Genomic DNA, 17,168 nt, shown 5'->3' with positions numbered 1-17,168 from the left:
TGGGAAATCCAATCGGTCCGCATTTAGTGTTTGTGAACTTTCCCGAGCAGACCGGTGCTATTCCACATCCACTTTTTTTTGCCCCTTGTTTTTTTGGACTAGCACAAAATCCGGATTAAGTTACACGCTGCTCCTTTAAGAAGCTCCAACGGGATTAGAGTTACGAGCGGCGAGCCAACTCGGCGGCCGGTGCTTTTTACACACACTTTGTATCCACGGGAGACGATCGCCACTCGGTACTGAGTCGGTACGGGCCTCACCCCACAACGCAGCTAGACATGGCCGAGACTGGGAACACTGGGAAGGGGGTCACCGCCGGGAAACTGGCCAGCACCGTCCAGAAGAGGTTAAGCAGAGCGCAGGAGAAGGTATGAGATAATACTTGGGGAAATCCATTTTTATTTTTCATATTCTGTTTTTTTTTCTTCAATTAAAACAAAAAATAAATATCGGGGTGTATTTTTTGCTGTTCAATTTTATTATTTGGAGAATTGTTCATACTGATAAACAAAAATAATTATGATGGAAATTAATTACATGGCTGCAGTTTCGCTGCTTAAACTTTTTTTAATTATTATTTTTAGGGTTTATAATCAGAAAGGCAAAAAAATGGAATTTGTGATGGGAAAAAAATCATCAGGTGGAAGAAAAAAATGATTGTTTTTTTATGGTTGAATTAACAGCATTAAACTTTTTTTAAATTATTATTTTTACAGTTGAGGGCTAAACATGAGAAAGTCTAAATGAATTTCTTAAAAATGGAAATTGTGTTTAAAAAAACAAATAGGTGGAAGAAAAAAATTGATTTTTTTGTGTTGCGCAGGAGAGAAAATAGTGAACCTTTAAGAAACGTTGATGGGAAAGATGACAAATGATAATTTGATCAATTGAAAAATGAGGAATCTCACTTTTTATGTGTGATAGCCAAAAAAGGCATAAATTAAACATGGTATTTTGGGGAAGTGGCCACTTAAGCAGATATTTGATCAATGGGACAACTATTTTAGCCAATCAGAGGTGACTATCACCAATTACCAGGTGTTCCACAGTGGGTGATTAGTGCACATTATCACATGCACCTATGCTCAAGTGTGAACAGTGTGGGTATAACTGACATCACAAAATGGCTGGTTGTTTTGGGTGTGTTTAAATATTATGTTTTCCCTTAAAAAGAACATTTTCGATAGACATACATACCTTGAATAAGTGTCTTTTATAAATAAAGCATTCTTAGAAGGTCTTATGTTGCACTTGATGGCAAAAAAAATCACTTCTATAGTAGACGTTTTTTTAAAGTTAAAATTTCACAAATTGAGGGGAAATTTGACCTGGGAGATCTGCCAACCAATATAAAAAAACCTCTCTAGATTAAATGAGTTCAGAGTCCAATAGTGACTAAGTAATTTGAATCCACAAAAGAGGGATAAAATGAGCCACATGATTGGACGTGTATCATCGTCAATGACACTTAAAGGAGTTCAGTTTACCAAACTAAATATACATTTTTATTTATATAATATCCCACTTTTTGAAAACTGTCAGTAGCTATCAGTTAGTCATATAAATATAAACTTTTCTCTTGAATTCACAACCTTAAGCAACTCATGTAAATCACTTCGAGCTGAATTAACTAACGCCTGCTGATCTTTTGCTTTCTAATCACCTTGCACATGCGCAACTGCACATATGGAAAAGACACTCCGATTCTCAGTTGCCTTTGAAAATACAATTTCCTAATTCCGGTGAGCAATTCCCCCCAATGTACACACTTGACACAAGCAAAATGGATTCATTTCATGTTATAAATGGGAAGTGCAAACTCGTGCTATCTTGAAAAATAGGGCAAAATCAACAGGATGAGAGAAAGCAAGTTTTTGCATGTAACGGGAAAGGTCAGAATTGTATCCATTGTGCGGGGACCGGCTGTCGTGGTGGGGGTAGGGGTGGGATGGGTGGTTGGTTTGCAGCTGTCTATCGACTGGAGTCGCCTTGCTGACACCTATCCTGTCATTGCTCATCACTCTTCCAGTGTGTTAGTGAATCAAACGGCCAAAGAAAAACCCCAAATCTTGGCATCTTTGGACTGTTCGTGTCCAACATCCCTGAGATGTGTCAGTCTAAAAACTTGCTTGGTGTGGGCACCTGTCCTTTATTCCTCACAGGATTTCAGTGTCTGGAGAGGGGGGATGATAGGGGGGGGATATACATATCTATGAATAGTGCCCTACTCCTACTTCCTCATTTCTCTCATAGCCACAAAGTGTCTGTGTGTATTTTTGGCTTCAGAAATTGAACACCGGCACATTGCGGGCATGTATGAGGCATTGAACATCATACAGGAGTTCATATTGAATAGTTATTATTTTCCGATATGGAAATATGCAATATGCTGGTTTGGAATATTGACCTCCCCCCCAAAAAAAGCTTTTTAGGTATGCAGGTACAGGTACCTAAATAGATGTAATTACATTGACGGAACATACAAAATATTAAGATGTGATGGAAAGTTTTTGCATTTGAATGAGGCAAAATAACAGGCTTTTTATTTCGATTATATTTGTTATAATCATTTGTTTCAGATGTACTGTAAAAATTTTAATTTGGTCTTTTTTTCAAACTTGAGTCCTGAAAAAGAAGGAGTCATCTTATATTCGGGCCGATGCGGTAACATGCAAATGTCGGTTATCGATGAAAACTTAAATTTAGTAAGTAGAACTAAAAAAATGTAAGTAAAATCCGCTTAATTTTAAGTATGGTACATGTACACTATATAAAATTAGTCCAAGATGGATTCATCCTAACTCTTCTCATTGGCAGTGCAATGTGTAGACAAATGATTGAATCCGTTTTTTAAACGGTAAGGCTAAGTTCACACAACTTAACATTTCAAAATTGAACATTTCTCCACTGCCCCAATATTTGATACTTCAATTACAACTCATTTGATCAAATTAACGGTGTTAAATTGACGGCAAATCCTCGAGATAACTTACTGAATAAGACCAACACTTAATGGAAGTTTTATTTTTTACAGTGTACTTTGATTAGCTGGCATTCAGTCCGGGGAGTCATCTCACCTGCGATGCTAAGGAGGAGATATGTTAGAGAAAATGACTAGTCATGCATGCATAGGCCCTCTGCACCATCAAGGTCAAGACTGCGGACGAAATATGAGTGACGTTAGCAGGCTGAGGGGAAGTCCCTTTGCATGAGCTAATTGTAGCTCTAGTCATCCAACTACGTAAATCACCTGGTCGCACACACACCAAACACATCTGGGCTTATCTTAAGGTCAAAGGTGATCAAAGGGCATCGGGCTGTGTTGTTGTTGTGGTTATTTTTTCCCACACTGAGATCTGAGAACAACCTGCACTTTATTCCTTCTGGTTTGGGCATTGTGAAAGGTATCACTGTGTTTTTTACAGGTTTTGCAAAAACTTGGCAAAGCGGACGAGACCAGAGATGCAGTCTTTGAGGAGATGGTGGCTAATTTCAACAAGCAGATGGTTACTACTATATTTTGTCACTTCAAATGTCATACTATTAGTATCATTAATGTTCATTTGCCATAGAATGTAATGACATCTCTCATTTCTAGGGAGAAGGCACCAAGCTGCAGAGAGATATGAAAGCGTACATGGTAGCAGTGAAGAGTAAGTTAACACTGGCTCGATTTTTGTGGTTTAACATAGGTCTCAGAGGCTTGTTGAAATTATTTTTTACTAGGCCAAATAAAAAAACTGATTTCAGTTTATCTTTATCAAGTCATGTCTCTTCTTTAATCATAAGATAAATGCAGCACCTTGACATACAGATACATATGAATGAAACAGACATGATTGCATTGATTATGCCAGAGAATATGGGCACTGTAATTACTGTATTTTTCAGACAAAGAAGAAAAGAAATATAAGTCGCACTGGAGTAAAAGTTGCATTTTTCGAAGGGACGTTTTTTTTATTTAAACAGAAAATCAAGAATAATCATGTTAAAGTAACAATGGTAAAATGGAGAATATTAGGCTAAACAGGCATAACAGTTAACAGTTTTTCAGATAACTATAGCCAAAATAAACAACATAACAGGGTGTCACTGGTCAAAGAAAAAAAACAAAAACTTATAATATATAAGTCGCACTAAATACCTAATAATATAGGTATTATTCTTGGATATTAGTCGCAGCCCGAGCCAAGCTATGCGAAAAAGTGGGATTTATTGTCCAGAAAATACGTTAATAATAACTACATAGAAAGTAAGTACATTTAAGAGAAAAAAATGGCAAAAAAACTCAATTTTGCAATCCGCATGTTAGTTTAGTAAGTGTAAAAATGCATCTAATAAAATCCCTCCTGTATAATGCACTGGGTATGGCTACTTACATAGTAATATACATTCTTAAAATTATGTGAATATTCTAAATATATCCATCTATATCTTATGTCAGGTTTAGAACCATATACATTCAATAACTTCGGATCAGAGGTAACACACGCAGAGTCGGCTTGATGAGATTTCAAAAAGACTTCAGCTGAGGCAGGGGTCGGGAATAGCCAGCGCTTGGAGATGAGTCCATCCCCCAGCCTGACCAGTTCGAATCCCTGCCTACCTCCAACAGTTGAGCTAGTTTTATTACCAAAGGGTCATGTGACCTAGGTACAAACTATAGGCGGGAAGAAGTGAACAAAAAAATGGGAGTGCCGTGATAGATGACACCCCCCTAACTAAAAGGGTCATGCAAAATTCTATTCTAGTGACTACACTATATAAACCAAAAGACATAATAATAAGCATAAAATACATTCATCCTTCACATCTTAATATGTTGTTTGCCACTTGTTTTCTGGCATATTTCAGCCTTGCACGAGGCATCACGGAGGCTGCAGGACTGCCTTGCTGACATGTATGAACCAGAGTGGTTTGGCAAAGAAGAGATGAACGCCGTGGTGGAGGTAAAATCCTATCTTTTAATCTTTTCTACCTTGATTGTGCCGAACCAGCATGCCTCTCTCTTTCCATTTTGATCCCCTTCTCACTTTTATTTGACTATGTTGTCACTTTCTCCGCTCTAAATGCATGCGTGTGTGCCTACTGAAGGAGATGATAGAGAAGGAGATGGACAATAACATGGAGGTAAATTGGTTAGAAATGTAGCAATAGGAATTTTGTGTATGTCAAACCAACAGTAAGTGAAGTATTTGTATTTAGAGATTTAAATAAGCATGTGATGAAATGTGTATTCCATCACCATATATGTCAACATGTTGTGTTGTAGGACACCGACACACTGTGGTTGGATTTCCATCAGAACATCACAGATAACTCCATGCTCTCCATTGATTCGTACCTGGCTCAGTTCCCTGAAGTCAAGGTGTTTAAATATCGAAAATGTGGCAATATTGTTGGTGGGAATGTGTAAAAATGATTAATGCTCTCCCGCGCCCCCTTACAGGCTCGCATTGCGAAGCGGGACCGAAAAATGGTGGACTTTGACAGCGCCAGGCACCACTTTTCCTCCTTGCAGAAAGGAAAGAAAAAGGATGAGGCTAAGATTGCCAAAGTAATTCCGTCAATATGTCGTGTTTGGGATTGCTTGATCTGGCTCTAAACAACACACTAACACAAGCTAAAAGGATAGCTGTTTTTTTTTCTTCTCACCTTGGCCTGACATTTAACCCTTGTGGCCCCACCCACCCCTACTGGTCTTCCTCCCCTTCATCTGCATGGTGTGCATGGCTAGCCTACAGCGCTGTTGGAGATGGCGGCACCAAGCTGGGCTCAGGGTTTACTTTCAGCCCACCAGGTGGCTCAGACTAACCTCTCCTATAATCAGGTGATGAATGATTAGGTTAGGTTAGAACTTTATTTCATCCCGTATTTGGGAAAATGTTTTGTTTGCAGTAGCAAGACAGACACAAGACACACAAGACATTGTAAACCTAGGTTAAAAAAAAAACTGGAGCCACACAAAGGAAATCCACAAGGTGGGGACCTTCCGCAGACTGAGACAGGTTATCTTCGATAAGATCTACGATCTTAAATACAGCAAAAAAATCCTAAGAACTGCTACATGAACACAACAGGACACCTAACTCTGATTTTATGATTAAGACTTTTTGGACTCTGGTAAAAAATAACATCTTACAGACAGTTGTTGCTTGTGAGTTCACACTCAAACAACTGAAGCACATCCAATAGTTCTTATTTAATAGCTATTTGCTCATGGAGGAACATGCTGGTTTGACTATGGCATTTTTGATTCCCTCAAATCTAATAGGTATGCAGGTATAAGTGAAAGGTCATTATAAATTAAATAATTCATAAAGTTTCCCTGCTATTGGCTGTCCACCGATTCAGGGTTGCCTGTTGAGTGTACTTAGCTGGAATAGGCTCCAGCACACCCTACGGCCCTTGTGTAGATAAGTGGTTCAGAAAATGACTGATTATATATTATTGGAAGAAGTTGTAATATTAAATCAAACTTTAGTTAAGTAGTTTGAAATGAACATTTGAACTTAACTAGATTGGACTAAAACGTTGTAAATATATAAATGAGTTACATAAGGCAGGAATTGTGTGACAACAGAGCCTAATAAGGCTTGAAAAAAAGAGTTACTTCAACATTTAAGTTATCTTTCTTTTAATCTCCTACGATCTGGTGTCCACATGTGTGGATATCACATTTTTGATTGTCACAAGACTACAATGTTAAATTTTGGACTACAAGGGCCTGCTGTCCTGGACATCATTATTCTTAAAAACTACATCATGTTAAAAGATCATTCTTAGTTTTTACACTCATTAGGTCCAAATTAGCCTAAATATCAAATATCAAATAAAAATGCATGCGTTTGGGTCTTAGGAAGTTAAATTTGAAGAAAGTGTGACTAATAGAAAGTATTTTTTTTTTTTAATAGTCCATGTGTATATATGTCATTTCAAACATGGATCTGAGTTTGTCAACATGCCATTGGATCTCATTGAGTTTGGGTTATGCTTCATTGTTTAGGCCGAGGAAGAGCTTGGTCGCTCTCAGAAAATTTTCGAGGAGCTGAACGTGGAATTACAAGACCAGCTTCCGGTGCTGTGGGACAGGTGTATAAATAGTTTAATTGCCAAGTACCACTGTATTGATGATTTAATCGGATTTATGAGCCTGTTTTTTGTTTTGTTTTTTGTTTTGCATGTACACATTCTTAGCCGTGTTGGCGTCTATGTTAACACATTCCAGAATCTGGCAAATCACCAAGAGAAGTTCCACAAAGAGATGAGCAAGGTAAGTGAATAATCCAACCTTCTCCAACCGACTTCATCTTGACGATTCTGCTTTTGCCTCCTCAGCTGAGTCAAAATCTGAATGACATCATGACCAAACTGGATGAACAGAGACAAATCAAGTACGTTCGTTCGATTTTATTACTATTATTTCAATCAATGCAGTCAACGTAACGCATAAGCCAAAAAAGTCATGTTCGTCACCCTTACTTTAGAAAAGATGGTGCAGCAGCCAAGGCAGGAGACAAGAGGTAACCTGCTGCATGTGTTTGAAACACCTGCTTGGCTTTTAATTTCCATATAGGAATTTGCCTTTGATTTAAACCAAACTAAACTCTAATGCCCCAATCTTGGTCGCAGCATTACAGCCACGCACAAATCATGTTTAAGGCTCAAGGGTTTGAACTAACACCACTTGCACGACTGCAAAGGACTAACTTACTTTTGGAGTCATTTGGGCTTTGCGGCTGAGGGTTAGTGCGTCGGCAAACAATTCTGGGGTGGAGGGTTTCATCCCAGGTGGGTCTTTACTGTGTGAAGTCCACAGGTTCTCCCCGGGCCTGCGTGGGTTTTCTCCGGGTACTCCGGTTTCCTCCCAATATTCCATAAACATGCATGGTAGGTTGATTGGGCATTCTAAATTGTCCCTAGGTATGGGTGTGTGTGTATGATTGTCTTGCCCGATGGTCAGCTTGGATAGACTCCAGCACCCCCCGCGACCCTTATCAGGCTTAAAGTTGTTCACAAAATGATTTAATAAATGGATTCATTTGAGGCCATTTCTTTTTGTACCAATCGCTTATCCCAAATCGAAAACTAAGTGAATAAGTGACTGGTGACTGATTGTTATCTATCGAGATAGTGGCATGGTGGTCGAGACGGAAACAATTTAGATTGTGATTTACTGCATATCATACTGCATTTTTAATCTATTTATTCTTTCTGGACTAATCACTTAGCGAAAATATGAGGTTTAGTTCCCTCAGTCATGGTGGCACGGTGGAGTGGTTAGCAGGTCTGTTATCAAAGCGTTCAACCCCTAGTGCAAGGGTGTCAGACTTGGGTTGGTTCACAGGCCGCGCTAACGTCAACTTGATTTCACGTGGGTGGGCCGGAACATTTTAGATAGAATATTTATATATATATTTTTTTATAAATGGAATAAAAGAACTGGATTAAAAGCCCTGAATATTCAGTTTTTTATAGATCTAAAACAATGTTCCTTTTAGTTTTTTTTAAATATATTTTTAGATTATACAAAATGGTTTTTGAACTAAAAACAAAAAAAAATAGATCACAAAATTACAATTATTGATTTAGAAGGGGGAAAATCAGGAAATGTAATATACACCTCTACTCTTGATTTTAATTTCATCCTAAAACAAAAAGTTGGTACTCATGGTTCCCTTTTCCGGGCCACACAAAATGATGCGGCGGGCCAGATTTGGCCCCCGGGCCGCCACTTTGACACATGAGCCTTAGTGGATTCTAACCTTCCTGTGTGGAGTTTGTATGTTCTGCCATGATCAATTGCTGCAATGGTTATATATGGTACATGCATCATTTGTCCCTCATTTTTTTTCCTTCCCATTTTTTTTCTTGCAGTGAGGATGCCAACCATAGCCAGGCGGCCAGCTCGCCACCAAGGGTAACAAAAAAAAAAAATTCATGATGCAGCATCTCATCATTTCTCTTAACGCTTCAAACGAATGCCATGCATGCGCGATAATGCCTTAACTTAAACTTGCTTGATTTTTTACCTTTTTGTCGACTATTCTTCCAATCATTCACGGTCCAATCCATCCGGACATCTACGTGGATTGGACACCATTGCCGTCATCAATGGCTGCAAATTAAGTTAAAAACCATTCATCAAAAGCAGATGTCGAATCGGGGAAATGGCATTTCAATTTTTTTCTTTGAAGGAGGGGAAATGTTTCTACCCTATGAAATTGACAAATTCAACTGGTAATGCAAGGTAGACCTGTACACTAAAGTGCATGCTTCTCCGTGTCCACACGTTTGGAAGAAGGCCAGCCTGCCTCCCGGTCGGCCTCCGCGGCCTGCCGAGCCGCTTGATGAGGACACGCCTGACATTAACACGCAGTGCGGAACAACACAGGTCAGCCCATGTATTATGCTAGATGTTTAGTAAGACACTGTGTGTCCTTGTGTGTATGTGTCAGTGTAAGCAGGTCAAACACACACTCCAAAAGACTAGAACAGGGGTGACTCATTTTTGGTTGCGAGCCACCACGTTGTAGGTATGGTTTCATTCAGAAGGCCATAAGTCCGCCAATTAGGGCTGCTCAAAGTAATCAACGAATGGAAGAATGAGTACTATTAAAAAGTTTCAATTGTCAATGAATCTTTTCGAGACATTGACCTAAAGCTTTTTTTAGATGCAGCACACTTTTTGCATTGAAAATATCTTAAGGCACAGCTCCAGCTGAAAATCTTCTAATTTAATTCATTATTTGTATTTATGTCACCTATATTAACCATATAAAGTTGTTCTCATCAATGTTTTATCACCAGGAAGCAAGTAAAGCCTAATAATTATTCCAAAATCTAATTTTTCACACCAACCTAAAGTGGCCAAAAGTTGATGTTTGCGGACCTGGAAGAAGTTCCAGTTCATGTGCAATGTAATGTTTTTGAACACGTAAATTTATGACTTTTAATCAATAGAAAAATCTATGTTTTAATGTTTGTCAAAGTTTGATCTCAAACTCATAATAGTTCAATTTTAATCTCGTAATTTTATGACTTCAAAACAAATATTCTGTCTTTTGAATTTTCGTTAAATTAAAAAAAGGTTACAATATTTTCCTTGATTTAATTTCTTGTTTGTTTTTTTTTATAAAAAAAAGAAAAGTGAGTATTTCTGTTTAGTTTAGTTTATTTATCAAAATCTATTCACATTAAAAAAAATTATTTATTTTATTTCCACATTTTAAAATAAACAATCAAAAAGAGAAAACAGTATTTTTCTTCTTTTGATGTTTGATTTTCAGTTTATAAAAACAAAATAAAACTCAGTAAATAATCTTTTTTAAATGCATTTAAATATTTCTTTCATTTAATAAAGTAACAAAACCCAGGAAGGATATTTATATTTTATTTTTTCCTTTAATTGTTTTCTTTAATATTAATAAATATAATATATATTTAAGTTTTAAAAAAATACAGTGAACAGTCTGTTTTTATTTTAATTATTATAACAAACAACCCCTCAAAATAACAGGAAATATGTCTCGTAGTTTTTTTTTTTAAATTAGTACTTAAAGGGAATTATTCAGTCTTCCATTGAGCACTCCAGAAATTTAGTTTACATTTTATTGTAGAGCGCACTTGACGCAGACACACAAGATTTAATTTCATGGACCACACCTTTTGTCATTCGTAAATTAGACAATTCTATTTTATTTCAAGTCAATGTTGCATCTTTAAGCACCTTCAGGCTTCAATTGTGAGAATATTTGTCGTTAATGCTGCATGAAGGCGCCATCTTGGGATGCACGGGTAAGATTAGTCTCCCTTCATTTTCTGTTCAAAGTAGCGTTGTTGTTTTTTTCTGCATGTTAACCCTATCACCTACTAACTTTCCTCTATGACTTTCGCCGCGACCTTCGACCGGGTAGCATGACCAGGCCGAGGAACCCCTCCAAGAAGGGGTTCAGGGTGGATGTGAATATGATGACGGAGGTTCCCAGAGTGCCGAGTTGTACACTGAGCCCACTTGGTCTCATGATGATGCCAATGTGGCTCAAGGGGGATGGGGCCATGATGTTGAACGAGTGCAGGTAGGACTAAACCAAACAAGAATTCTGAATCAAACTGGGTCTTGAATTCAAGGATACAAAGAGTTGAGGAGCTTTAAAAGTAGAGTTTTAAAGTTGTTTTTAGCTATCTTGGCAAGATGTGTTAAATACAGTCATACCTCTACTTACAAATGCCTCTAGGTACGAAAGTTTCAAGTTACAATTTTTTTAAATAAAATCCAAGTTACGAAACCCCCCAAAAGTAAATGCATTTCCTTTTCCATTATTTTGTTTTGAATTCCATTTATTAAGCTACAAATGCAACGCGGCAGGTCACCTTTTTATATGCTTTATTTATTTTAAGACATTAATAAATATTTTCCTTATAATTTTCTCTCATTTCTGTATGTTTCCGCACATCTTTTATGCAAAATTGGGACCCTTTGACCAATTTTGAAGGGTTTAGTAGGTAGTTATGTAAGGACCCTGGAATGAATTCCAGAATTTACATGTAAAGTACACCTACATACGAAATTTTCCTACGAAAAAAACCTAGGAACCCTTTAATCTCGTAAGTAGAGGTACGACTATATATTGGAGGGGATTTACTGAGAAAAGACCATGCTAGATTAAAGAAATGCTATGCCGCCATATTTGGTATATCTATTCATGCTGCTACAATATTTTTGTGCTCTCTATCACTCTCTCTCTTTCTTAGTATATTGGTCATTCCAAAATTGGAGGACATTTTGGCACATAGAAAATACAAAAACATGCAGTTTTTAAATTTAAATAAAAAACTCTAATTTAAGGGAAGATATTTTTTAAACAGTAAATATAGTTGTGGTCAAAGGTTTACATACACATGTGAAGAACATAATGGCATGGCTCTCTCGAGTTTCCAGTTATTTCTACACCTCTGATTTTTCTCTGATAGAATGATTGGAAAAGATACTTCTTTCTCACAAAAAACCTTCATGAAGTTTGGTTCTTTTATGACTTTATTATGGGTGAACAGAAAAAAAGTAATCAAATCTGCTGGGTCAAAAACATACATACAGCAGCGCTAATATTTGGTAACATGTCCCTTGGCCATTTTCACTTCAATTAGGCGCTTTTGGTAGCCATCCACAAGCTTCTGGCAAGCTTCTGGTTGAATCTTGGACCATTGCTTTTGACAGAGTTGGTGCAGTTCAGTTAAATTGTATGGCTTTCTGACATGGACTTGTTTCTTCAGCATTCAAGAATTTTGAAGCCATGTCCTCTAATTTTGGAGCACGACATTTTTAGCTCATGTTTGTTTACATTATTTTGAAAGTCAAGAACCTGCCCAGAATACAATGGTAACCTGCCTAGAATGTTACTTAAATAGGATGCATCTATTTTATTATATTTTCATATGAGATATGGCTTATTCCTGACCATAAAAACAGCGTTTCAACAACATTTTGCTATTAGGGCAGAGCTGAGTTTTTTTTAACCTGTCCGATTCAATGGCATGAGTGACTTGACTCAAATATTCGTGTCAAATAACGCAAAAATCACTTGACTCGGTTTCTTGCAGGGTTCTGAATCTAACAGCTCCGACTACAAACTCCCTCCTGGATTCATCTACAAGGTGAGCAATTTCACTGATGTTGGTGTGACTTGTAGTCCTAACAAAGAGCCCCCCCCCCCCCCCCCCCCAGGTAAAGGCTGTTCATGAATATGCGGCCACCGATGGGGACGAGCTGGAGCTGACCGTTGGAGATATCGTGCTCGTTTTGGCCTTCGACAATCCAGACGAGCAGGTCAGTGTTACGTTTTCCTTCCAGAATCGTTGCACGCATCTAAGCCAAGACTCAATTGTGCGGGTGTGCGTAGGATGACGGCTGGCTCTTGGGTGTGCAAGAATCTGCCTGGATACGAAACAAAGATATTGCATCCAAAGGCGTCTTTCCTGAAAACTTCACGCAGAAGCTTTGAAGCTCACGCAGCCTTCTTAAAGGTGTTTTCCAACTCAATACATTAAAATGGGGAATAGCAAAAGTCTAAAAAAAATGGTGTCATTTATCAAAAAATGAACTCATTCAAGATGAAAGTAAACCAAATGCAACTGATATTTAATTTCCATTCGCAGAAGGTCTTTATGGAGTTTTAAAAGAATTCAGCTCAAACCGGGTGACTACAGGAGGACATTTATGTGATAGCCCCTGAGTTTTTCATTGATGTAAACAAGGAAATCTCACCTCAACCTGTTGATATAGGTTTTTTAGTTGAGTTATTATTGCCATATCCATATTGCTGATCCCATGTGTAGACTTTCCTTTTTTAAGAACACACGGCAGTTTTGGAAATATTTAATTGGTTGGAAAACTTCCATGAAACAATCATAAATTATCATTAAACAGTGATGAAATCTGTCTGGTCCTTGTTTATTTTCAATTTTAGGGTTAGGTTAGAACTTTATTTCATGCCATATTTGGAAAATTTTGTGGTTGCAGTAGCAAGACAGACACAAGACACACAAGGCATTGTAGAACTAGGTAAAATCTGGAGCCAAACACACGAATTCCAGAAGGTGGGGCTCTTCTGCAGACTGAGACTGAGGTTACCGCACACTCCAGTTTATTTAGAGTACGCTACATGGCGACATTGACGTCTTATTTTAGATTTGGAGGTCTGTCTTGGGACACAATTTTTTTCTCCTGAAAGGCTATTAACTAAGCTGTAATGATTGTGGGTGGAGGGTCCCGAAACACATAGAATCTTGTCAAAGAGTGTTGATGTTTTGGTTATAAGTAGCATTACAAAATCAGGGTGAGGGAGAACAGGAAAGGGGACTACAGATGAGGTTGAATGTGCAAGCAGTGATTATAATGTGCAAAAGCAACCCACATTTTCTTTTGTGTTAATCCATGACAATTTTCTGCTCACTATTTTTATTTGAATGTTTCATATTCATGCTGAAAAAATGTTTTTATTACATTTATTTCATGATTCACCACAGTATCCACCTAAAAGACTTCAAATTGAGATAGTGGTGGATTATCAGATCGAATTGGCCTTCAACAAAAAGTAACCCAGTAAGTCAATGACTAGAGACTATTGTTACTAGGCTACGTTGGAAAGCTCAAAATAAGTCAAAAATACCATGATCATTAAATCATTCGTCAACTTCTAGCACTAGGTGTTTAACAATTGACTTCTTAATACACCTAAACATATTTCTACGTTTATAGATGTAGTATCTGTAGTTCTACCTAACAACCATAACAAGGTGTCCTGTTCATAAGACGTGTAACACGAGTAGATACATCAGTTGCGTGTCGCATTTCACTGCACATCCACTCATTGCTGGTTACCAACAACAACCATTGTCAGGGGTCAGACTTGTGTGAGCTTTTCTGCGCTCCTCCTCCAATAGCATTTACTTCTTCAGCTCCTCCGGTTGCCACAACACGCCAAGTTGTTGCTGAGCAACACCGAGATATAAAACGGCGTCCTGCTTTTGGACCAAACAACATCCCCGGGCTTCCATTTCAGGTGAACAAGAAACATCATCAAGAATCATGGTGAGAAGTAAACACAAACCTTTGAATGGAAAAAAATGTATTACCAGAAAAAGTTGAAGTAGTTTTCATTGTAGGTTTTGTCATTCTTTGTTTTTGACCTCTGTATACATCTTGCAGCGTGAATGCATCTCTGTCCACGTCGGCCAGGCCGGAGCCCAGATCGGCAATGCCTGCTGGGAGTTATACTGTCTGGAGCACGGCATTCAGCCGGATGGGCAAATGCCCAGTGACAAGACCATCGGAGGAGGGGATGACTCTTTCAACACCTTCTTCAGCGAGACCGGAGCTGGAAAACACGTGCCCAGAGCAGTTTTTGTGGACTTGGAGCCCACAGTCATCGGTAACATAAGACTATCTCGAATGGTTTCGCAGTAGAACAAAGCCTACCGATTGTCTATGTGATGAAAAAAACCGCTTGTTAATGTTTGTCTACTAGATGAAGTGCGCACGGGAACCTACCGCCAGCTCTTTCATCCTGAGCAGCTAATCACAGGGAAGGAAGATGCAGCTAACAACTATGCCCGTGGTCACTACACTATTGGCAAGGAGATCATTGACCTGGTTCTGGACAGGGTTCGAAAACTGGTGAGCGTTATTTTATATTGTGGTCAAATATCGATGGGTCATTCCAGAACTTGAGGACATCTTAACTTGCCATTCCTCAGTTTTTAGAGACTAATCCAGATACTAAGTAGTACACAAAGATGTAGTTTTTATAGCCAATCGTTTTGCCCCGGGTCCAAACAAACAAACTGGAAAAAATCTAACATTAGAAATGATTCGCAACTCTGCAACCAGTTATCATGAACATAAAAAAAAAATGTCATAGAAATTTTACTATTCATCTGTAAGTGCTCACCACGCTATTAGCAAGGAGATCATTGACTCAGTTCTAGACAAGATTCAAAAAATGGTGGGCATTATATAAAATGTGGTCAGAAATGTATGGCTCATTCCAAAATGTGAGGCCACCCTTCAAATTTTAGATGATTCAGATACAAGATGACATGAGAATGTACCATCTCAAAGAAAATTAACTGAGAACAAATCCAAAGAGAAAAAAAAGCCTGAAAACAAATATTTGAGTTTGTCCTTTGTCAACACTAACAGCTGGCTCACAATCTAACCCTTCGTTCAGCTTTACAACCCTGCAACAAATTATCGTGAACATTAAAAAATCATGTATATTATGCAGCAGAAAAACAGAACAAATACACATTTCCTTAATACTAAGTTATTAATTGGGAATATGTAGCAGAAAACCAAAGATGTTTTTTTTTTAAAAGGATTTTGAGGCAAAAAGTATCTTTGTACTCGCCTAACTAACAAAGGCTTTTCCTTTGGTAGGCGGACCAATGCACTGGTCTCCAAGGTTTTCTAATCTTCCATTCCTTCGGGGGAGGAACCGGCTCTGGCTTTACCTCTCTACTGATGGAACGTCTCTCGGTAGACTACGGCAAGAAGTCCAAACTAGAGTTTGCCATCTACCCGGCTCCTCAGGTCTCAACTGCGGTAGTGGAGCCCTATAACTCCATTCTGACCACTCACACCACCTTGGAGCACTCGGATTGCGCTTTCATGGTGGACAACGAGGCCATCTACGATATCTGCCGCAGAAACCTCGACATTGAGCGTCCCACCTACACCAATCTCAACAGGCTGATCGGTCAGATCGTATCTTCCATCACCGCTTCCCTGCGCTTTGACGGCGCCCTGAATGTGGACTTGACTGAGTTTCAGACCAACCTCGTGCCGTACCCGCGCATCCACTTCCCCTTGGCCACGTACGCCCCAGTCATCTCGGCAGAGAAGGCTTACCACGAGCAACTGTCCGTCGCCGAGATAACCAACGCCTGTTTTGAGCCGGCCAATCAGATGGTGAAATGCGATCCGCGCCATGGCAAGTACATGGCGTGCTGTCTGCTTTACCGTGGCGACGTGGTGCCCAAAGATGTCAACTCCGCCATTGCCACCATCAAAACCAAGCGCACCATCCAGTTTGTGGATTGGTGTCCCACTGGTTTTAAGGTAGGAATCAACTACCAGCCCCCTACGGTGGTTCCCGGGGGAGACCTGGCCAAGGTCCAGAGAGCCGTTTGCATGCTTAGCAACACCACCGCCATCGCCGAGGCCTGGGCCAGACTTGACCACAAGTTCGACCTGATGTACGCCAAGAGGGCCTTCGTGCACTGGTACGTCGGCGAGGGGATGGAAGAGGGAGAATTTTCCGAGGCTCGAGAGGACATGGCCGCTCTAGAGAAAGATTATGAGGAGGTGGGCACGGACACCATCGCGGATGATGAAGAGGAGGAGGGAGAAGAGTACTGAAAAAGCTGAGCACGAGTTAACATACTCAGGATTCGGTCACGGGTGAAGTGATTCTTTTCTCCCGCATACTTGGTAGCTCTCACATAGGGTATCGTTGCTAAATTTTCAAATGCTCTAAAACATGAATATCTACCCACAATTCAGGTGAACCAGCAATTGCATTGCTGGATGACCTGCAAGAGAAAAGTGTCCAATAAATTGGCTTGTTACAATCATGCACCTGTCTTTATTCAAGTTAACTCATTTATAT

At 39.0% G+C, this 17,168-nt stretch overlaps 2 protein-coding genes across 13 annotated transcripts; both read left to right on the top strand.

Annotated features, from left to right (window-relative positions):
- The first annotated feature begins 8 nt into the window (after window positions 1–8).
- bin1b (bridging integrator 1b) lies at window positions 9–13,435 on the top strand. 12 transcript variants are annotated; one of them, XM_077725181.1, is made up of 17 exons: window positions 10–368; window positions 3,426–3,506; window positions 3,599–3,653; window positions 4,855–4,949; window positions 5,095–5,130; window positions 5,273–5,368; window positions 5,450–5,557; window positions 5,738–5,830; window positions 7,007–7,092; window positions 7,198–7,273; window positions 7,339–7,394; window positions 7,488–7,523; window positions 8,878–8,920; window positions 12,601–12,654; window positions 12,725–12,826; window positions 12,900–13,023; window positions 13,156–13,435. In XM_077725181.1, exons 1-16 carry the CDS (start codon window positions 279–281, stop codon window positions 12,999–13,001), a joined length of 1,209 nt encoding a protein of 402 aa, XP_077581307.1. In that variant the 5' UTR covers window positions 10–278; the 3' UTR covers window positions 13,002–13,023; window positions 13,156–13,435. The 12 variants fall into 12 exon arrangements, with proteins under 12 accessions (XP_077581340.1, XP_077581333.1, XP_077581368.1 ...); XM_077725173.1 differs by having other exon boundaries at window positions 11–368; window positions 12,900–13,435; XM_077725214.1 differs by lacking the exons at window positions 12,601–12,654; window positions 12,725–12,826; window positions 12,900–13,023; window positions 13,156–13,435 and adding exons at window positions 9,305–9,394; window positions 10,777–11,780 and having other exon boundaries at window positions 9–368.
- Window positions 13,436–14,436: 1,001 nt separating this feature from the next.
- LOC144203688 (tubulin alpha-1A chain-like) lies at window positions 14,437–17,140 on the top strand. The gene is made up of 4 exons (XM_077727253.1): window positions 14,437–14,590; window positions 14,708–14,930; window positions 15,027–15,175; window positions 15,938–17,140. The coding sequence occupies exons 1-4, from the start codon at window positions 14,588–14,590 to the stop codon at window positions 16,916–16,918; spliced, it is 1,356 nt and encodes a 451-aa protein (XP_077583379.1). The 5' UTR covers window positions 14,437–14,587; the 3' UTR covers window positions 16,919–17,140.
- Window positions 17,141–17,168: the final 28 nt, after the last annotated feature.

This window comes from Stigmatopora nigra, chromosome 1 (genome assembly GCF_051989575.1).
Source record: "Stigmatopora nigra isolate UIUO_SnigA chromosome 1, RoL_Snig_1.1, whole genome shotgun sequence".
Taxonomy (NCBI): domain Eukaryota; kingdom Metazoa; phylum Chordata; class Actinopteri; order Syngnathiformes; family Syngnathidae; genus Stigmatopora; species Stigmatopora nigra.
Note: the sequence above shows the minus strand (reverse complement) of the source record. Positions and strands in the feature narration are given on the sequence as shown.